The 23,721-nt window shown below is 42.0% G+C and overlaps 1 protein-coding gene and 1 long non-coding RNA gene across 10 annotated transcripts in view; one reads left to right on the forward strand and one right to left on the reverse strand.

The window, feature by feature from the left end:
• The window catches only part of NCKAP5 (NCK associated protein 5), a 617,165-nt gene that overhangs the window by 346,338 nt on the left and 247,106 nt on the right, over positions 1-23,721 (reverse strand). For 2 of the 9 annotated variants that reach the window (XM_081921450.1, XM_081921452.1), the window contains exon 1: positions 6,688-6,851. The exons of 6 other annotated variants lie outside the window; for them this stretch is intronic. In XM_081921450.1, coding sequence (XP_081777576.1) covers positions 6,688-6,836 — 149 coding nt within the window. In that variant the 5' untranslated portion in view covers positions 6,837-6,851. Of the gene's footprint in view, positions 1-6,687; positions 6,852-7,140; positions 7,471-23,721 lie in introns of those variants that run through there. One more of the 9 variants, XM_081921459.1, reaches the window with a different exon arrangement.
• The window catches only part of LOC309376052, a 44,867-nt gene continuing 28,047 nt past the window's right edge, over positions 6,902-23,721 (forward strand). Inside the window, exons 1-2 of the long non-coding RNA XR_014171052.1 lie at positions 6,902-7,063; positions 15,456-15,639. This is a non-coding gene — a long non-coding RNA (uncharacterized lncRNA). The remainder of the gene's footprint in view (positions 7,064-15,455; positions 15,640-23,721) is intronic.

The raw sequence follows: 23,721 nt of genomic DNA on the forward strand, positions 1-23,721 counted from the left end.
AGCTAGTTGACAAATCATGGTATTTTCCTCTCTCCCACTACCAACTGTACTAAGAGGAGAACATCTGGGTCAAAGTAGGAATGAAGAGAGGCACCTTCACATAGAGCATTCATGATGCCACTGTGGGCTGTGCTTAGAACCTTATGAACACTCGTTTTTAACTGTGCATCAGTTGCGGGGCTTCAGAGGAAATCTTCAGACCTTTCTCATGATACATTAGCATGTGTTTTGTTTTTAATGTTATTAAACATGATACCAGGATGGACATCACAGATGAAGTCAAAAACAGAACCACTAAGAGCAATTACAAGTCCTATAAAAAGGAATGCTAAATTGCTATCAATTATGAGCTATTTGCTTTGAAAATCTGGTTTGTCACATCTGACAATCCCACAGTAATTTTTGCTGACCCGCTGTCCCATAACTCTGAGAAGCCTGGAACTAAAAATGCAATTGTGCCTGGCAAATACAAATCCCCAAGCAAAGTATAATAATCTTAAGTAAACTACTGTCAGGCAAAAGTCCTACACATCAAACAGTTCCCACAATGTCTTCAGCTGTTATCTAGCAGAAAAGTCCCACAATGGCTCCATATTCACGCACATTAGGAGACCACACAGCTTCTATTTACTTCCACAGGTGATAATTTGGCGAGAAATGTATGCAGTCAATCCTTTGGGTTAAATTACTTGCATATAAAATACAGTGGACGCTCTGGTTGCGAATGTGATCCGTGTGATCCGTGCTTCTGCGCATACGCAACCGCCGAAACCTGGAAGTAACCCATTCCGGTACTTCCGGGTTTCGGCGGTCCGTAACCCGAAAAAACCGCAACCTGAAGCGTCTGTAACCCGAGGTAAGACTGTACTAAATTGAAACTTATGCTTAATGAACTTTGAAACAAGGATATTATCCGGAGCTGAAAGTTATTTTAAATAAATTATATTTACAAGCTTTCTGTTTAGACAATTTTGACATTAAATTGTAAGCACAAAATGGATATTGGAAGAAAGGAGTTACTCCTCAAATGCTGAAAAGGAACTAGGTGCAGCAAGACCATCTTGGCTGTGAATCCTGGAAGACCTGCTCCCTGCCTTGCTTGTGAGGGCAGGGCCTGACTGACTCCAGCTACAAAAGCTTAGGCTGCTGAACAAAACTTGAGCTGGGGGACTGTTGGGGGGTTGTTGTTGCTGTTTGGTTTTTTTGTGTCTTTGTTTTAGATCTTGTTGTGATTTATAGAATTCTCTCCCCATGGATGTGCAATAGCTTTTACCTTTTGAAGCTTCCAACCACAGGTGGAAATGTATGCATTTACTTAGCCTTTATTTATATAGAATTGTAGAGTTGGAAGGGACCACAAGGGCCCTGTGATGCAGGAATCTTTCACCCAATGTGGGCTCAAACCCACAACTCTCAAGTTAAGTCTCATTTTCTACCAACTTAGCTGTCCCAGGACTTTTGCATAACTGATTAGATTGCCCAAGGTTATGGAAATCAGGGATTATATCATCTACTAAAATTTTTGTTATGTTATTATAATCATTGTTTTGTTGCTGATTTTATATTTTTAACTTAGTTTTATTAATTGTTTCATTAACTGCCTTGAGATCAATTCTGAAGAACAGCAATAAAATAAGCAAATCGAAACAGAGAAAGCTGCCTATGAGGGTAGATTGCTCTATTAAGTTTTTTTTTTAGTTTAATTTCCGTCTATCATCCATCACCCATCATTATAGCAGGGACAGATGCCAATGTCATTCAGCTTCCAAACCAAATAACCGTTTCATCATTCCAAGCAACCTGGAATCCAAAGATAGACGATATTCCTCTGAGAATATATAAATACAATTTAATGGCTGCTGTGTTATTAAAGAACAAAAACAAAAACAAGCCCCTCAAAGGATTTTAGATAATGTCAAAATAGCAACAGCTTCAGAACTAAAAAAAGAAAAGAAAAGTTAACAAACAGGACAACTGCCAGTTCAGCCACTCAGACCATGGTGACAGTGTATATTATCCATTGTTTTTCTATGGCAAGGATAAGAACTTGAATAAACATGCAGCATTGCCAGCTCATGGAGGAAGCACACTGACAGGAAGAACACAGGACATTATCTTACAGAAGATCAGACTATTTGCCCATCTAACCCAGTATTGTCTACTCTGACTGGCAGCACCTTGCCAACGTTTCAGACAGGAGACTATCCTATCATCTCCATGTCTCTTTCTAACAAGAGTACCTGGGACCTTCAACATGCAAAGCATCCCAAATTGATAAGCACACATGATTGAAGCGGAATGGTGTAGCTCATCAGGGCAAGGCCAAAACAAACTTACGCCTGTGATAAAGGATAGAATGGCACGGCCATCGTTCCACAATGCCAACTGGACTGGAAGTTGAATCTTCCAGGTTAACTACGGGATGCAGGATGGGCCATGTGGCACACACATCTCTATCCTCCAACAGTCAAGGTGCTCCTGCATATATCCAAGTAGCCTCCAAGCACCCATGGCCTGAAACAATGGCCTCACTTTGCCTAAAGGTAGGACTAGCCTCACAGTCAATACACACATAACTTCCACACAAAGGAGCAGAACAAAGTATTGCCACTACTCTATGTTATTTTGCCCTCTTTTCCTGATAATGTGTGCTAGAACAGGTGCAATGTGACACACATAGTGTATAGTGCATTTCCCTACACTTGACAGCCAATGCCTTTAAGGAGGTGCAAAGAGGGGAGAGTAGCACAACGAGGTCACACCTGGCATGGTTTGCACATTATACAATGCCAAACTACCGTTTAGCATGAAGGAGCCAAGTGTGCTGGTGTACATTTTGAAAATCGTGGCCACTTTGGTCCTCTTACAGTCCTCCTGCTGCTGCACTACCAAGAGCATTGCTTCTGAAGTCAGGCTCATGCTTGGTCTCACTCCAAACAAACCACAAGCTGTAACCAAGATTTGTTTGTGGCTCGCCACTCATGCTTTGTTTGGAGCTAGACATACATGATCCCAGATTTGAATGTAATGCTAAACCAAGTCATGGTTTGGCTTGGCTCCTAGTAGTGAGGCAGTGATCAGTGGCCACAGTCTTCACCCTGTGTACCAAGAAACTTGTTTTGCCTAGGGCAGGGCCTGATGGGCCGTATAAGAACTACTGCTTCTACTGATGCTGCTACCCAGGAGGACTCCCCTGCTGAGCGCCTGTGGGCCCCAGTCCTGCCACTCACCACCTGGTCTAGGGAGGGGCCTGACTGGCCTATAAGAACTGCTGCCGCTGGGCAGAGAGGGCTCTGTTTTTTGTGCGCGTGTTCTTTAAATTGCTGTTATTTTTTACCTATGCCATTTTAAACTGTGATATTAATGCTGTATTCTTAGTTTTTGATTTTAATTTATGTGAACATTGTTTTCCAGTTGGTTGTGTATTTTTATGTGGTTTATTTATTGTTTATGACTTTTGTAATTATATAAATCTTGTCATGTTGTAAGCCGCCTTGAGCATTGTTTTTAACTGTGGAAAGGCAGCATACAAATAAAATGATGATGATGATGTTCACAGTTTGCCATGGTTTGCCTTATGGTGACATGAAAACTGAGCCATTGTGTTATACTACAAGTGAATACAGAAGGCAAATAGGGAAGGCAACTCTATGTCTAAAATGTTTAGCTCAATCCTGAAGAGTATTGATCTTGGGACACTAAAATTAAGTATGCTTCCATGCAGTAAAGGAATCAACATATTTAATTAATGCAAAACTTGTGATACCTTCTGCCAATTTATTTATTCATCAACACAACTATGAGAACAACAGTACTGTGACATCTTGCCAAAAACACAGTTAAGAGTAACTATAAAACAAATATCAGTTGCAGTAATGTAAAAATGTTCATTCTAGAAGCAACACATGACTTGTCACAATGCTGCTCACAGCATAGGCATCTGAAATTACATGTCCCCAAAATGGCATTACCCAGTTTCCAATAAAATATAATAATTATAATAATAATAATAATGACAATGACAATGACAATAATAGTATTGTATCAGCCCTTCTGTTCCCAAATATATGCCAAGGAGTTAATGGATGAAAAGAGACAGACAGACAGACCATAAGAAACATAATAAAGGTGCGTTTCAGTAACTGATACAGTTGGATTCAAACAAGTGTATTGTATAGGAGGACACTATAGGAGAGTTTCCATAAACTCATCTTTATGGAGAAGGCCTGCAGGTGATGTTTTGCATGTAGAAGGTCCCAGGTTCAATACCTAGCATCTCCAGGTGGGACTAGGAAAGTCCACTGTCCAAAATCCTGGAGAACTGCTACTAGTCAGTGTAGACAATACTGAGCTAAATGGACGTGTGGCCTAACTTTGTATAAAACTGCTTCTTGCACATCATAAACCAGTTCATGTATCAATTGTCGTAAGTATGCTAAATAGGGTGAGAGTATATAATGACATCTGAATAGCAGGTCTAAGCAATGTAATTAAGAAGGGATAGAAACAGGCCATGTTCATGGACTAGGTTAGATGGTACTGGCATAAATAGAATGATGTGTGCTCACTGGTAGAAATGATGGGATTTATTTCAAGGACAATATTTCATTTGTGATGAAACAACTATCTTCAAAACCACAGCTTTCCAATTCCCACAAAAAGCCATAGTTTGATTGGTTCCTTAATCATATATGATTAAATGATAGCTACACTACAGTTCTCACTGTGATTTATGCTTAATTGCACTTGTTGGAAGAACTAACCGTGCAATTTAAGCTCTCCATCACTAACCAGAACGCTCTGAATAAAATGAATCTATGATTAAACAATTGTTGTTCATCTTTTTCATTTAGACTGACTTTCTATAATGCAACATGTAAAGTAGTTCCAAATCCATGTAGCGAAGTATCATTAAAATATTAAGTAGTTCTGTCACTTATGAAAGTAGCCTGTCAGGAAGCTTAAGCATGCAGGCTTGCAATACAACATCATGTAAACTTACAGTTGTGCCTTTAGCACTCTAACCAATAGAATCATGAATACACCAAGTGATGTTTACAATGCATGAGGATCATCACACACAGTATTGCTTGCTGCTTAGCTTAGATGCAGTAGCTGTTGGGAATTAGAGTTTGGTACAACAGTAAAAAGGCACAACTTTTTGTCATTTTATACTAAAATACTCAAAGTCACAGTACATAGACAAAACTCGCTGTTTAGCAAAAAAAATTAAAGATGTTTAAAGATGTAGCTGGACAGTTTATAGCCCCCATCAAACACAAAACACATATGGTGTAATTAATGCCTCACCAGATCATGTAGGATATTTAATTGCACTGATCATAACCCTTCCAGCACTTGGGGGAAAGTAGCCTTTTTTTTAAAAAAAAGAGAAGGTGAACAGGGGCAGGAAAAGAAAGGGTGGAAAGAAAGGGAAATTAATATTTCTATTATCTGGAGTGAGCTGGTTTCTTTACAAATTGCTTCCGGAGAGCTTTAAAGAATCCTTCTGGGTCAGTAAGATAGGTCGGTTTCAGTGCTCAAGCACAGAAGTAAATTTACTTGAAAAGCTTCATTTATCTGAACCAACAGAGGCATAGATAATGAAGAGCAGAAATAAAGGTCTACTGCAACCACACCAACAGCTTAGATAAACCAGCCAGATCACAAGGAGGAAGCCGCTGGGATTAACCCCCCAAGATTAAAAAAATCTGAATCATGGAAATTATATACAAATACACACACACACACATGTGAGCACAGAAAGCTTTGGTCTTTCTTCCCCACCCCCCTTTCTCCCTTTGGTCATCCTAAAAAATATCATATTTCTCTGCTATCAATCAGAATTAAGCTGCTTATGGATGCGTAGCAATTCGGTACATGCAGTTGCCAGTAGCAACAGAGCATACAATTGTAGGGCTCTCCTCCTCAGCAACAGCAGCAGCAAAAAGGAGGAGTGACCAAAGAGGGGCAGCAGCAGATGGGACAGCAGAGCAGGGACAGCAGAAGGAACAGGAAAATGAGAGGCAAGGGAAAGGGCAACGGATAGCAGCAGGAAGAAATGGAAACAGTAACAAAAAGCAGAAAGGACAGAAATGCTGGGCCAGAAGGAGCAAAGATTCCACGGCAGTAATTTAAAAAAGGACAAGAAAGGGTAAGAGTTACAGGAGCTTCAGAAAACTGGTGGAGTAGTGACAGCAGCAGGAGGGACTCCAAATGACAGAATCAACAGCAGGAAGTTGACAGAAGCAAGTGTCTCCTATTTGTAGACTTAACTACTCCGTCCATTCGGAAATCAACAGGGCCACTGTGCTTAATCCCGATTCGCCAAAGTGCTATGCAGCAGCTGTCTGGCTGCCATTCCCCTTGCCCCACATGTTGCCCCCTCACCACATGTTTAACAGCAATGCTAGTCCTGTACAGGCTGTTGAGAACTTGGCAGCCGGCTAGCACTGCTGCTCAGACCTAGTGTCTGTGCATTAATCTGCACAGTAGCATGTGTGCCGAGGGTGACACCGGTTTGCATAGCGGTTAAAGAACAAACGACCTGACAAATGAGTTCCTACAGATAATCAGGAGGAGAAAATAAGGCACACTGGTAGACATACATATGCACGTGTTTACACCTACAAACGGCATCTCCCCAATGCTCCATTGTCGGGAAGAAGGGCATTCCATCCAAATCACCTTGCGAAGTGGAGCAGCTGCCGCCCACGCTGGCGTCGACGCACGCAGCACGCTTCGCCCCCATGCACTTGCCCACGCTCGCCGTGCACATGCAACTTAGGCACCCACCAAGCGCCCGCACGCAAGCCGGCCTCTTCGCGTGCATGCATGCACTGCACGCGTGAACCGCTGCAAAAACAGCATGCGTGCCCGTGTCAGCTGCTCTCCCATCTTGCTTCCCGCACGAGCCCGTCCCCCCCCCCCCACGACCTCTCTCCCGTACTTCGCCCTTAACCCAGGAGTGAAGGGGAGGAGACGCCGGCCCGGGAGGGGGGGGACACACGCCAGAGGGCGGGGTCCAGTCCAGAACTGGAGCGGGAAGCCGGCAGGCGAGCAGGTGAGGAAGCCGGGGAGGGGGGTGCGAAAGAGAGGTGAGGCCCGAGGAGGGCCCCGCCGTCGGCGTCCGCCTCTTACCTGCTCTCCGGAGCGGCATTCTGCAGCAGGCGCGCACCAGGGGCGGGGCCTCTATAATCCTCGCGGGCCTCCGGGAGCCTTGCAGGAGCCCGTCGCTGGCGGCGTCGGCGGGCCCCGAGTTCCTAAAGTTCCCATGGCCGCGGCGGCGGCGCAGCGAGGGGCCCCCGGAGCATCAGCCGCCTTCGCCGCCTCTTCGCGCTGCTTTAGCCGCCGCCGCTTCTTCCGCTTTGTTGTGCTCCTGCTGCCGGGCTGGCTCTAGTTGGCGCTCCTTGTCGGGCTGCGGCAGGGCCGCCGCCGCCTCGCATGTGCTTGGGGAGGGCCGGCCAGGCGGCGGGGTGGGAAGGTGGCACACTTGCCGCGGGGAGGGGAGCCACTCAGGCGCGGCGGCGGCGGCGGCTCCTCGAGGGGACGCGCGGAGGGGGCTCTGGCGGCCACCGCCGTGTGCAGGAACTGCTGGTTCCGCGGCCGGGGCCTATCGACTCCCTGCGCCGCCCTGAAGGAACTGCTTAGGATCGGGGCTGTCAAATCCAGCCCATCTGCTGCAATCATAATCAGTCTCAACTGAATGGCTCTGACAAATCTGTGCCTGCAGCAGGGGTTAGGGAAGTCAGGGGGAGGGAGGCAGGCAGGCAGGCAGGGGGGTGAGGGGAGGGAGGGCGTGAGGGAGCTCTCGGCGAAATACTGCTATTGTGTGCTGGGAACTAGGGTGCCTGCGAAGTAAGAGGCAAGCGGGGAAAGCGAGGCGCTGGGCTGGGAGAAGGAGGGGGCAGAAGCCTCCCCACCCCCCAAAACACCCACTTTGCAACAACGACAAAAAAGACACACGCAAGAGCTCCCTCTGTTCCCAGCTCCGTTTGTCGACCCCTCCCCCAAAAAACCCCTCCTGCTAATTAACTAAATCAACAATTACTGCACCTTAATCTGATTAGCAGTTTTGCTCTGGAGGAACAAGCTGGTGCGAAAGATGCCAGCCTTAATTCTTTTTTCCTCAAGAAGTGAGGAGGAAGTGGGAGGCCCCCCCCCATGCATTGTTTGAAACTGACAGGGTTGTGTACTTTTTAATGCTGCAAACTTGCCTAACGTCAAGTAACAGCAAGTGTACAAAAGGACATTTGGGTTGCAGGAGTGGGGGGCAATGCTGCTAATGGGAAGAGTTTGAAAATATTAAGGAAGTTGAAGGGAGTTTGGCTTTGGGGAAAACATTGAGTGGCGCACTTTCTGGTTAAGGCACCTCAAACTTTCAGGGGAAGAGTGCCTGTGGAATTTCCAAAGCTATATAGTGAGTGCAGTGACTCCTTTGGGCTCTGGAAACCTTCAGGAAAGTAAGATCAGGGCAGTTTCAGGATTGCTTTTCTACCATCTATTGATGTATATATAATGTACCCACAATTAAATATCCTGCACACTAGTGATGCAGCTGATGTTCAGAGTTGAGAAGTTTAGAATACAGTGGTACCTCTGGTTAAGAACTTAATTTGTTCTGGAGGTCCGTTCTTAACCTGAAACTGTTCTTAACCTGAAGCACCACTTTAGCTAATGGGGCCTCCCGCTGCCGCCGCGCGATTTCTGTTCTCATCCTGAAGCAAAGTTCTTAACCCGAGGTACTATTTCTGGGTTAGCGGAGTCTGTAACCTGAAGCGTCTGTAACCCGAGGTACCACTGTACTTAGTAAGGAATCCTGACACCCACTTTGGTGACCATGCTTAGCAGTACTTTAGGCAGAAGACTCCTGGGAAACTGCATTTCCCAGGGGTTCTGATACCTTAATAAGGACCCAGAAGCCCTGGTAAAGAATGATAAGAAGCCCTACTATGGTGGTTCATTTGGTGGAGAGACATGGTCAGGACTAACCAAAGTGTCAGAAACAAGTTTCAAGATCTCAAAAATTATTTTTCAGACTGGATATTAAACAAAGAGGGACAGAGGCAGGGAGGATAAAATATGCCTTGAAGCCCCATAATAGGAACACAGTAAGCTTACTTAAACCTAATTTGACTACCTGTTTTATCCAAGTATACACAAATATGTGACTCATGAAAGATTCCTTCAAATTTGTAATAGCAGTACAGAGTTGGGAGATACAGTGATACCTCAGGTTAAGTACTTAATTCGTTCCAGAGGTCCGTTCTTAACCTGAAACTGTTCTTAACCTGAAGCACCACTTTAGCTAATGGGGCCTCCTGATGCTGCCGTGCCGCCAGAGCACGATTTCTGTTCTCATTCTGAAGCAATAATCATGGGAACTATAATTTGTTAAGGGTCCTAGGAATCCTAAACTACACTTTCCAGGATTTGTGGCTTTTTTTGTGGGGGTGCTTTAAATGTATGGTGTGTATGCAGCCTGTGTGTCCTAGTCTCACCAACCAACCCGCTCTAAGGGGTTCTACAAATTGTAGAGCTTAAAAACTGAGCAGATGGAGTTGGTTTGAGGAAGATATAAAATATACATGGAGACTTCTTGTTTTCTAGGCTGTTCTGTTGCCTGGATGGCATAGTAAGGCAATGAAAACATGACACTCTTAGAGAGTGGGGCCCCTCTACATGTGGATGCTGTGTTCGAATGGGGAATGCTCATCTCCACAGTATTTTATAAAAGTATGTGCAGATCTTATTTCTAAGCAGACACACAAAAAAGTCACTACTAGTAGGGGAAGAACTTCTGCCTAGTAACTACATCTTATTATAATGTGGTGATAAGTGCAAAAATCCTTAGAACGTTTTTTTTGGGGGGGGGGGGCTTGATTCTTGTGTATATACATTTATTGTGCTATGTCTGCAAAAAAAAAAAAAAAAAGTTACTTCCAGGAAGATTTCCAGGTCTACTTATTTAGATTAAATGTCAAATGAAGGAACTTGGCGGCATTTTGGTAAAAGACTCTGTATTCTTGCCAATTAGGAGAATGTCTCTTGCTGGAGAAATAAAAGATGCACATAAGACTAGTGAGCTAGAAGTGGCAAAGGAATGTAAGATAAGGAAGCTAATCCAAATAAACGGCAAAAACATAGTTTCTAAGCTATAAGGAAGGAAGTAGAGTAACCCAGGCCCCAGTTCGATAAAGGACTTAAGCATGCATCTAAATTTAAATACATAAACACCTCCTCCCCCAGAAGAGCAGATTTAGAATAGAGACAATAAAGTCATATATATGCACAAGTGACCTACTGGGTTGGGGCTACAGAGCACAGTTCCCTTGTCCTCAGTTAATAAACATCAAAGTTCGTAATTGGATTCACAGTACATTAAGCCTCTGACATAATAAAAAATAATAATGCCATTGCAACAAACTGTTATCATACTATCAATAGTCCTTGCTTCGAAAGTTACCTTGCTAATTACAAGCCAGTTAGCTCAGCATTGATTTTGGGTACAGTAATGGAAACACTGATGTGGGGCTCAATTAATGCAGCTTAATGAGAGAAAAGTAAGATTGCATTCAGTCAGCATGGATTTTATGAAAGCAGATTTTGTCCGCTGCATCCTACCAATGACAGTTGTTTGGTGGACAAAGTAAATTCATGGTACTCCGATAACATTTGTAAAAAGGATCTGCTTGGCTCCATCTTAGCTAGCATGACTTCCCTGTAGGAACAGCAGAGTTGGTCCAGAGAAAAAGCAAATACTTCTGCCCACACATGGTTCCTTATTACAAATGTTCATAGAAAAGTGTGGGATCCAACTACAGCCCTCAATTAAAACAATTTCTACTCTTTTCAGTAGATAACATCTAACAAAGTAAAAATAACAGCATGTTATCTCAAAAGCCTGGTAATACTGTACACTATTTTCACATCATGTTACTTCACAACAGGAAATCATGCTATAACTGGACTGTCTCCTCAACTTTCTTTCATGTTAGGAAAAAAAATGTAAAAATGTGTAGGGGATTGATCCTGTAAGTTTACAGAGATGTAGTGGTGATGGCTTTTAGAATCAAGCCAGATAAAAAAGAAAAAGCTCTGTTCATGCAGGTACTGAGGCCAGGCCATTGCCCAATGTAATGGACAAAATTGTAGGTGAAGTTGGTCAGCCAAAAATTGCTAAATGTTGTTTGTTGTTTGGGAGGATACTGTTGCACTTGTGTTCTGCTTGTGGACTCCCATGAGCATCTAGTTGACCCCTGTGAAAACAGGATGCTGTGCAAGATGGGCCTTTGGTCTGATCCAGAGGGGTCTTTATTAATGAGAAAAACCATTACACTTGCTAGCACCTTGCTCTTTAATCTAAGGTCCATCATAATATGAACCACAAATTCTTAGACATGGCTTCTGTGGAAGAAAAATGCTTGTAAAAATAGAGAATGGTCCACTGAGCTCTCCCAATGGGTGGGCAAATTCAGAGTCCCAAGTGTTGTCTGTACTGCAGTAGTTCGTGAGAGTCACATCCTGACCTGTTAAAAACTAGAGTAGGGCAGAAATAAGTTTAGTTCCAGTGGAAGGGAACCTAAGTTCAGCACCTCCAAGACATCACATGTAGAAAGTCTCTCTTAAAACATGGCTTCATCAAATGAGATTTCAACCATAACTAATAAATTTCAAGAAACTCATCTTAAATTTCCAATGCTCTTTTTGTACACAAGGGCAGAACACACACACACACACACACACACACACACACGGAGAGAGAGGCTATATAACCCATAAAAGAGCATGAAGTCTTATTGATCTTTATAGTACTTGCCTTATGCAGTAAATATTTGCATAGTCTTATGTAATATTTGTGTATTTGGGTGGTTGGATTGTGTATGTGTGTACACATGTGGAAATAGCAATCTTGTTAATGTACGTTTCATTCATTTTTTAAAAACAACAAAATTACTCATCCCCACCTATTCCTTGTATCCCTACCCCCTTAACCCTCTTTTTCACTCCTGTCAGATTTCACTAACCTTTCCCCAACCATCCCAATTTTTATTTAGAGAAAAGAACAAAGGAAGACCCTGCATAAAGTTTAATTTTATTTATTTTTGAAAAACCAGTATAGAACTGTGCAAAGTTTTGTTGCCCAGTGCACTGGGACCTAAAAAAGTGAGATGAGAAAGCTGTCCTACAGTGGCAAGAGGATTCCACACATGTGTCACAGATGATTTTCTTCCTCAGTGCCAGATCTTGGAGAAGGAATGTCCCTTTTCCAGCCAAAGAACACTTTGGGATTTTTAGAACTGAGCAAAGATAGACACACACTGCATTCCTAAACACATTTACTTGGAATCAAATTCCATTTAAATGTAAGTAAATGCATACAGAAGTGTTCTGTCAGCTGGAAACAAAGCCAAGCAGTGATTTCATATGTATTTTTTTGATTAAAAAACCCCACTGATATCCACCTGGGGAATGTCTCTGAAATCTCTGCTCAAAAAACAGCTTTTTCAGACTGAACACTGAGCATCGCTGAGATATAGGTCAGGGATAGAGAACCAACATTGACTGCTAGAGAGCCCTGCTTAGAATGTTGCTTTGATTTTCAGGGTGTGCATTTAGCCCAGGGGTCAGCAAGGTTTACCTTGCCTGGGCCGGTTCACTCCAGCGCACCCGCGATTTCCGGCACCACAGAAGCGAGTCCCCGTGCTGCACTGGTTTAGCACAGCACTCAGGGACTCAACGAGCAGGTGGCTCGGTTCAGGGGCGGCTTGGGGGCCAGTTAAATGACCCCTGTGGGCTGCTTGTGGCCCATGGGCCTGAGGTTGCCAACCCCTGATTTAGCCTGATTGAGAACTTTGCCCCAGGATGAGAACAGAAATCGTGCTCCGGCGGCGCGGCAGCAGCAGGAGGCCCCATTACCTAAAGTGGTGCTTCAGGTTAAGAACAGTTTCAGGTTAAGAATGGACCTCTGGAACGAATTAAGTACTTAACCCGAGGTACCACTGTACAACTGACACATCTGTATCACAGTATATTTAACCATGTATGGAGTCCCAAGTGTTAGTGCAAATTCAAGTTCAAGCAAAAATCTTTATCCAAAGAATGGCCTGCAATCTTTTAATGTAATGTTGCCTATCATGGATGTTTGCATTTTTTGCAATTGCAATCTTCTAAATAAAAATGTTTTCCACTTAATCAACAGTGACTATTTTCACTGCCTTTAAAACACACAGTTGATGACTATATAAATAAGGTTCTAGAGAAAGGGTGCATTTTGAGGCATGCTGAAGACACATACTAGAAATCTGATAGAAGATGCCCAGCAACATCTGTTCTTGAGTGTTTGGCAAAGTACCATGATTTAAGCTGAAAACAGAAGTACCACATCAAATGCTGAACCAGATTGCCCTGAAGGTTGTATCTATGCCAGTATTGTCACTCACTAAGCCTAGAATTTTAGATAAACCAAGACATGTCTTTTGGTCAGGATTGGGTTCCTATAGCTCAGGAATAAGAGAATAGGAATCAGGATTTCTTAATGTTAAGGGAGTATGTAAGGAAGTATTCTAGACTTGACCTCTGTACAGTCTCCCACCTGAAGTGAGCTTTGAAGTGCAGGTTGAGCATCTGACAGCTAACTTTCGATAGACAGTCTAGTCTACACCTTCAAACACTCTTTTGATAGAATACCACCAGCTACTAATAGCCAAGAAGCTCCTTAAATCATCACTCATCTTCATCACCTCTGCTATTTTCCTCCCAACTATAAAGAGTTTCTGTAGGATGCTATCCCTTGGGAGGCTCTCCTGCTGCATACATTTATATCCTTCCCACATCAGACAAAGACCTTCCCCGTCTCCCAAGCCCTTTAATTACTTTTTAACATTTTAATGTTACTTATTTTTTAGTTCTTGTTCAATTCTTTGTGTGTATCTGGGTGGGGTTCTTAATCTGATATTACTGTGCTGAATTTGAAGTTTTGTACTTCGGTTTGTTTTTATTTACTAGTAAAGTAAAGGGACCCCTGACCATTAGGTCCAGTCGTGGGTTGCGGCGCTCATCTCGCTTTATTGGCCAAGGGAGCTGGCGTACAGCTTCCGGGTCATGTGGCCAGCATGACTAAGCAGCTTCTGGCGAACCAGGGCAGCATACGGAAATGCCGTTTACCTTCCCGCTGGAGCGGTACCTATTTATCTACTTGCACTTTGACATGCTTTCGAACTGCTAGGTTGGCAGGAGCAGGGACCGAGCAACGGGAGCTCACCCCATCGCGGGGATTCGAACCGCCGACCTTCTGATCGGCAAGTCCTAGGCTCTGTGGTTTAAGCCACAGCGCCACCCGGATCCCTTTATTTACTAGTAGTTCACATTTTATCACATTTAGATATTTTAATTTTGTTTCATTGTATGTTACCTAGAAACCTCTTCCTGGAGCAATTAATAAGTCAAACAAAGAAGCAAACAAACAAAGTTTGAAGCAGGGAGCCTCCACACCCAGGAAAGGCTCATTGCTGTAAACATTGTTCTCAACACATCAAATGCAATGGTGGAGGCAAGAAGAGCAGTGTGATTTGGAGGGGGCATGCTAAATGTGCAGCCCCAAGGCTCCTTTCAACATGCTGGCCCACTATATGGGGGAAAAGCATGAAGAATATTATTATCAGCAGAAGTCACTTGGTACACCACCATCATAGTCACTCATAATGATTGGATGTGGTGCTAGGGTCATAAAATAAAGGTAAAGGTAAAGGATCCCTGGACGGTTAAGTCCAGTCATAGGCGACTATGGGGTTGCGGCGCTCATCTCACTTTCAGGCCGAGGGAGCCAGTGTTTGTCCACAGACAGATTTCCGGGTCATGTGGCCAGCATGACTAAACCGCTTCTGGCACAACAGAACACCGTGGTATGTTCTCTTTGACTTTCATATGTATATAAGCAATGTATATAAAATTATTCCTAACCTTAAGTATTTCCACCGACGTGGTATTTGGCTGTTAGCATAACACGACTGCAAAATTACAGACCAGCAGCGATTTTGATGTTGCACCTTCTAACAACTTATAAGCCTCCAGTAAAAAATAAATAAAATGGCTTTGCTGGATCATCAAGTCTTAGGAGTTGGACATTTGCTGTATATCACTTCAACAGCAGTTTAAATACACTCTTTTAATGAGTAATAGCTTCAATAGTGTGGCACAATCATAATATATTAGAATATATATATAGAGAGAATGTATTTCTGTGGGATTTTCAATGCTGAATATTTAATATTCAGTGAAAGCACTTAATCCCTTTCTTTTTAAATGTAAGGACAGGAAATGTTTCCAGGGCTTCACAGAGACAGCTTGTATTACAACAGATAAATACATTTGCATTTTTGTTTGATACTTTGATCTCAATGATCTCATTCAGTAATGAATCTCTAGGCTGGATAATTTTTTATTTTTTATTTTAGATTTGCATGTAATCCAATATCCTCCCCCACCCCAAAGCCACCATTCCTTTGAGTGGACCTGTGCTTAACTCATGCGGTGATACAGTTGTCTATGCATGCTGTGCCCACTGCCCTTCAACTGAACCATGGACTACAGTTCAAGAGATCCAGACAATAACCATCTGCCTTACACAGATGGGATCAGGTAAAATCAAATCCCAACATTTTTCTAGCCCTTTAAACCTTTGAAAGTTGTAAGCACATCTGAATACATAAGAGTTCGTTCTTAAGAAAGAAAGCCTTGAAAACAAACAAAAAAAGGAAAACTTCCCAGGACTGCATATTTAATTGTTCCACGTACTTTCCTTTGGTCTGTGCATGTATTTGAACAAACATCCATATGTCTATGAGGTTATCTGCCCTTTTCCCTGCTGGAGTTTGTGCCTTTCAGCTTAGTAGAATAGATTATATTTATTTATGACATAAGTCTAAAGAATATATTTTGCTCAAAGCCTCTAATTAAAAGAAAAAGTTCCAAGGAATACATCTGTTTACATTTCTGCTTTTTGTTTGCTTGCTTGCTTTGTTATTAAGCTTGCTGTGAATTTGGTCAATAGATTTTCTCATTTTTATATCAGTACAATGTGCAGGTTGAAGGAATCCTTTTCAGAATCATCTTATAAAGCTATGCTTTAAAATGAAATATATGTTCACTACAATCTGATAATATAGTAAGCAAATAGACAGAATGGCTTTAAAAAAAAATAGGCAGTGTTAACCATTTCAGCTTGAAATTCTCATTTACTGCTCTGGTAAGACTTCTGTAAGTAGCATTAAGAGGAAAAACTGTGGAGTAAAATGTGCCTGCTAAAGGCCATGATAACTTTTAAGTTCACAGTTTTCCCTTGAATCAGTCACCAATATGACACAAAAAAATTGATGCTACAGTTCAATGCATGCTTACTTGGGAACACAAAGAACCCATTGAAATCAGTAGTACTTATGTCTAAGTAAACACCCATCAGGTTACACTGCACATCAGGAATGGATTCGTATGCAAGATAGGGTAACTTTTTATTTGTTTGAAATTTGCCCTTGCTGCCTGATGCCCTTATCCAATACAACCATTTCCCAGACAATATATCAGTAAATAAAAATATTTAAGAAGCTATATTAAGTTTACACGTGACATAGAAAACTCTGGAAGTATGAAATTAATTTGGGAGGGAGTGGAGAGGCAATACCAGTTGGGCACAACCCTCAGGGCCAAAACAGATGTGACATTATTCATGCAAGTGAATGTTTATTTTAAAGTAGATTGCAGCTGGGGAAGCCCAATCCAAATAGGTACCAGATCCAATGTCAGGGAAGGGAGTGATTTAATCATTTGCCCCTGCCAGAGCCCCAATATCTATATGCACACTCCTTGCACCAAATAAAATAAAGTAAAACATTCAAACAATTGCATCTAATTTGTCCCACAAATCCCTCACTACCACTTGCCCCTGGCCTGTGTTAACCAGCTCTTATGAGTGCAATCCTAGGCATGCTTATTCTGAAGTAAGTTCATGGGAGCATATTCCCAGGTAAGGAGGATACATTAGTTGTTAGTTGTTGTGCATTACATCTGATTAGAATAAATGAAAATAGTTTTAAAGTATTCGAAAAATACATGTAGCTCTTATGAGCAAATTGCACAGGAAAAATTGAATCTGCTTCTTCGTTCAGCATTTTTTAAAAAGAGTCCCTAAGCCACTATTAGAGAATGTATGAGCAGTCTGAGTACTCGTCAGATTCATCGGTGGGACAAACAGTGATTTTGCCTTGGATGCTGCCAAGACAGTGCAGCTGTAGGCTCCCATTGCTGGAACATACTGCTAAACAGTTGAAACTCCCCTGGGGACTATTCTTCCTGAGTTTGGAGAGTATGGACATTATAGGTGTTGTCTTCTGAACTAACAGTGGTCAAAAAGATCCATCCCATCCATGGGACTTGATGACATGTGTAGGGTGATTGAGGTTTTATAGGGTAGCTGAGATTCAGGGATTTTGCAGAATATGATTTTTAACAATTCTAAGAACACTGTAAGTATAGATCACAATTTTACCAAGTGGTAACTAAACCTGTAGTTCATGCAGTGATAAGCCGGTCTTCCACATTTCTCAACAAAGCCATGAAACTAATTACACAAGCACAACTAAATGAGAAATCCAGAGAAATGGATTTCCAGAGAAATGGGCAATAAGGTCTTACCACCAAGCACAACATTATAAATGAGTGGCTTAGCAAGTAGTTATATGCACACTGTAGTGCCTTACCACATGGTAAATGATCATCTGTATTCACCCTATGTCTGCTTGTCCATTGCTCTATTTAATCATATTCTTAGAGAGTCCGACACAAGAGAATAAGTAAGTTGCTAGAAATCTGTGTAGAGTTTGCACTTACAGTTAAATTTGAAATAGCAATCTTCTCCCCACCCCCTAAGGATATGTAGCAGTAATGGCAAGGAGTAAGTCGGTTTCTCCATTTGTTTGTAGTCCCATGGAATCCTTCTCTAGGTAAGCAATTTACAGCTAATCACAATTGTTTATTCTTAATATCGTTTTTCCATGAAGAAGTCCTACATTGTAATTTTGCTCGTGACCAATTAAGTTTTCCCAATGGATGTTTATGATTACAGGACAAAGCAACCTCTTTAATACTTGCCAATCCTTAGCTTGCAAACATTAAGCTCCAGAGGATAGAGACCTGCTAATACTTTCAACAGATATACAAATATATCTCATTTACCCCATTCTATTAAACACATGCTTTGTAAATGCCTAACTTATTATTATCTATTTTGAGCATTCCCTTGGCTGCTATCCTACATACTCAATATTTTGTAATGTATTCAGTAGTCTAAAACTTCCTGGTATTGGTCTACAGTAAGTGCTTCTGGAATCTACACCAAAATAATGCAGATTCACAGTAACATGTTTACAGTGCCCACTGTCTGTCGCCAAGCCTTCTCTCATGTAAGATGTAAGTATCCTTCTTATTTATCTGTCAGGAGCTGGTGCAGGGCTACCAGGTGACCATGATCAATACAAAATTCTAAGTTCAACAACTGTATCTCACAAACTGTGCTCTCAGACAACACTGTTGATAGGGAGAAACTGTAAAACAAATATTTTGGCCTCAGCTGCTCTGGGCTTATTGCTGATCATGCATAAGACACTTCATCTTTCAGGTACTTTGTTCATTTTTGAGTTCTTGCAAACTTTTCCATCACTAATCCTTGGAGTTTGTATCTATGCACAGATTAGTCTTTATTAATCCCTGACCCACAGGACTCTGCTCCTTACTTCCTAATCTGCACCTCTAGATATAGATTAAGGCACCTGCCAGCAACTGTGGTTTCAGAGGCACCCATCAGTTACCTTGCGGTTTCCTAAATAAAGATTTTTTTGTTCTTGAACAACCAGAATGATCCCAATCTCTTCCTAGAGGTTCCCCTTAAGTTATTTGGATAAATGAAGCCAATGAAAAATTAAAATCAGTTACAGAACAGTGGATTAAATTAGAAGTAATATCAGACACATTACAGGAATTGGTTTTATGCTTGAAAAGAGTATCACAAGCTTCTAATTAAAGTAGATACAAAATAATAATAAGCTACCCACTGGCATTCACCTGAAGTTCCCGCTAACATGAAATGAATTTTAATCCTGCATTATGTCAAAAGGCCCCCCCATGAAACTCTGGGATAGTAAGAGAAGACAGCCTAAATTAGATAGATCGGTGTATCTTTGAGCAAAATTGAAAATATTTTCTACCCATTTCTTTCTTAATTGCATGAAATCAGGTTTATCTTTATATATTTATTTTAAAATATAAACAGTGTAATTGTATTCTTTTGTAAAGGTAAAAGGTAAAGGTAAAAGGCCCCTGGACAGTTAGGTCCAGTCAAAGGCAACTATGGGGCGTGGCACTCATCCCGCTACAGGCCAAGGGAGCCAGTGCTTGTCCACAGACAGCTTTCTGGATCATGTGGCCATCATGACTAAACCGCTTCTGGTGCAACGGGATACCGTGATGAGTGCCAGAGCACACGGAAACACCATTTACCTTCCCACTGCAATGGTACCTATTTATCTACTAGCACTGGTGTGCTTTACAACTGCTAGGATGGCATAAGCTGGGGCAGAGCAACAGCAACTCATCACTGTTGCGTGGATTTGAACCGCCAGCCTTCCAACTGGCAAGCCCAAGAGGCTCATTGGTTTAGACCATAGTGCCTCCTGCATCCCCTTTATCCTTTTGTAACGTTACTTAGATCCATTAAAACCAACTGGAGTGTTACCATATATTTCAATAGGACTCAGATAATATTTGTGCAGCCTATTTTTTTTTACAAAAGCAGCAGTTGAGCTGGTAAACTGGGACAGAGCAACGAGCGCTCACCCCATTGCGGGGATTCGAACCGCCGACCTTCTGATCAGCAAGTTCTAGGCTCTGTGGTTTAACTCACAGCGCCACCCCCGTCCCTCTGTTGAATGTGCTAATGGAGATCTAAAACCACAGTTTACTTAGCAGATAGGAAGAGCAATTGGGGCAATACTGCCTTTAGGACCCAATGTGGGAAGCTGATCTGGAGTTTATTGTGTCCTGCATTCATACAACCTCACAAATAAGAAGAGCTCAAGGTTTAAGCTGGCAAAGGTGGACAGTTATGTGGTATCCATATCTATAGGATTATCCAGCTAAAGTACTCCCGACTTTCCCCCGCTGCTCTCTAGATAGCATTCAGGGCCTTCAGGAATCCTGGTTTGTATAAAGGACTAGACTGATCAAGCTATATTGTACTTATAAAACTGAACTGTTAGAAATCTTAACACTACTAAAGCTCACCTCAAATCTTTCTGCCCTAGAAAATGGGGATTGGGGTTGAGGAACAGTCACTTCAACTTCCAAGCACCTGTTATTCTCATACTTCAGGGATATGACACAGGTGTAGCAGGGAAATGCATTTGTGAACAATTCTAAAACATTTCTATCTATAGAACAAGTCCTGCTACCCACCCCCGCATAGTCTCACAATACATAGTATATGTATAGTATGCAAGTGACATCAAAAGAATGTGAATAGGCACAAAGCTCAAATAATATTTATAAACTGAGTATCACTAAACAAAGATGGCCCGTGCCTGTTTGCAGGGGTGCCAACTTGAATGAAATATTGCGGGGGCCCAGGTAAGTCCCGCCTGACATAATTGATCACACAACTCAGTGCACAAACACCATTTGAATGGGAATGGCCATCAACTGGGGGGGGGAGCCTGGCCCCCTCAAATACTTTATTGTGGGGGCTGAAGCCCCCCAAAGGCCCTAGGAGTTGGCTCCTATTGCCTGTTTATGAATTATATATTATGAAGTTAAATTAGGAATGAATTGAAGCTCCTTTGCAAATGAAAATGTTTTCCAGTCTACAAATAGAGCATCGGCATATTCAAAGCATGATCACTAACAATAACAACAATAATCAATAAAAGAAAAGAAATAGCCTTGTCTTAAAATGATCGAGACCTCTGGCTTTATCTTGCTATTTCATCTCTATCCTCATATCTTCCACAACAACCAACTGAAAAAGTATAGAAGGAAATATGGAGGGAGCTGAAGCCAGTTGGATTTGTACAGATTGCTGAGAGGACTCTTTACTATGCTTTTACAAAATCTGATGGAAAAACTAGTCTGGAGTGCAGGTTCCTGATCTTTTTCTTCTCTTTTTTTGAAAAATGTTATGAAACATGAGCTAACCATAACCAGTCCTCAGGGGAGCGAGATTGTAGCAATAAATTTTCATGTTCCAGAACAGATGGCTATGCCACATGAAGAAAACAAAATCTATCAAGCTCTGTAAAATGAAAATAAATTTATTCTCCCACATCCAATTAAGCCTCTTCTAGCATACTGTTCTACATGTGGTAACATAGACATTCTGCATGAGCACCATGACATCGCTTTTAGTCTCCTCTGTCTCGGCCTGGTTGCCATAAATCAGCCCAGGCTGTGAGTAATGCTGAAGGAGCTAAATGTTCAGAATTTGTGTCTGTCTGTTTTATTAGCTAGCCCAGAGTAAACTGGGGGCTTATCATTCAATGTCAGGTTCAATACCCAATGACCCAATACGTTAAAATTGTGGCAGCCACAAATCAAGGGCATAATGAAGTCTGAGAAGTGGTCCACACTGATTTATTAGGGCATCTGTCTGACTATAGACAATCTACTGTTGCCCTTGGATAGCATCAGCTATTCCCATGGTCTTCCACATATCAGAGACTTCTCTCTTTAAAAAACAAAACAAAAGACCTTCTAATAAAGCCGAAGTGACTTGTAAAATAAGATAGTAGTCACAATGCTTTGCTTGCATGTTTGGTTGAAATGGCTAAAAATGAATAATGTGAGTTAGGATTAAATGTATTGGCTTAAATATTAGCAGCAAGAAAAATTATGTGAACACAATGGACCAGATCCAACTAACGCACTTGCGGAAGGCAGTGCAAGTACTCTCACTAGCACAATTGGGCTTCCCCACCCCACCCCTGGGCCTCCTCCAAATCCAGTCTGGAGGGTCAGGAGAACCCCAGAATAGCATGCAGAGGGAGGAGAGAGGAGACTATTTGGCCTAGCAAGCAGAAATGCTTGCACTAATGGAACAATCATATAAGCATGGTGTTAGATTCCACCTTTATCATTCAGAATGGAAGGAATTGGATAATGGCTGAAACAGTGAAATTGGAAATGTTTAAGAGATGGGAATCAATAAGCTGAAATATTCGGAGGGAAACGTCCTCCCTTAGTTCACATTATGAATGCAATGTACAGTCTCGATCCCGATACAAACAAAACATTTGCTTTGTTGGGATTCCCTCCCTCCTTGCTTCTGCATGTTTCTGTACATCACCACTTGGAGACTGCAGTGTTAAGCAGCATATAAAAATTGTTGAAATAAAATAAATAAATGCCAAAACTATTAATAATACAAATTACATTCAAAGCCAGCACTTTATTTTCATTCAGTAATAATAATAATAATAATAATAATAATAATAATAATAATAATAATAATAATTTATTATTTGTACCCCACCCATCTGGCTGGGTTTCCCCAGCCACTCTGGGCGGCTTCCATAGAAACCAGGAAACACTAAAATATCATACATTAAAAACTTCCGTGAACAGGGCTGCCTTAAGATGTCTTCTGAATGTCAAGTAGTTGTTTATCGTTTTGACATCTGATGGGAGGGCGTTCCACAGGGAAGCACTGATTTGATCCTGAAAAGTATTGTGTTCTGCCCAAGTTAGTAAAGTTTATCTGCCTACAACTATTTTTATCTTCCATACACATCCATTAATTTTTCCATTTATTGTAACTTGTTAATCAGACAAAATGCTTTTATTATCTTAATTCATTCACACAATTTCTCTTGCAATATTTCCTTTTTAATTATGGTTTTTGAGATGACTACAGCTAGCAGCACCTTGGATTCTGGTTTAGAAGAGCCACTAGAAGAGGGTAGAGAACCCGTGGCCCTCCAGACATTGCTGGACTCACATCATCCCCAGTCAGCATGGCTAATGATCAGAGAGGAAAGGGGGTTGGGCAGTCCAGCAACATCTGGAGAGCCCTGCAGTAGACCACAGACATGATGGATCAGGTACTTGATATTGGACCCAAATCCAGCAGCCCAAACCCCCAATGACCAGAGCCCTTGAGCTAGACTCCACTCTAAGGATCAGCCTCTTCAAGAGCCTCTCCACCAGACCTGCTCTTGACTTTAAGTAATAAACCTGATGAAGCAATGGAGAGGTTGAAGGCCAGAGAGCTGCTCATTGAAGGCTATCTGTTTTCCTGCAAGGGGAGTGGAGCCTAGGAGGGATAATCAGGCCTAGAGAGTCTATAAGGGCTCAGTGAACATCAACTACTCAACACAAGTAAACTCTCTGGGACCTGTCCAGGGTTCTGAAGGGCCTATCCATTACCACTCTCATCTCCTAATTCTAGTTCTTAGCCTTTGAGTGGATATGTACAGTTCCTGCCTGCCAGTCCCTTCTGTTACTAACAGCCCCAGACCAGCTTCTTATAAGCTCCTCCACTGACTCATCATCATCATCAGGACAGTTTCCAACAAGCATTAGGGTTGTTCTTGTCAGTGTTGCTCACCTATGGGTCATAGCTTTAATTTAGATGTATTTTATTTATTTTATTATACCATTAAAAGTCTAAACTAAATGCATTGG

This window comes from Podarcis melisellensis (assembly GCF_964234715.1).
Source record: "Podarcis melisellensis genome assembly, chromosome: 1".
NCBI lineage: Eukaryota > Metazoa > Chordata > Lepidosauria > Squamata > Lacertidae > Podarcis > Podarcis melisellensis.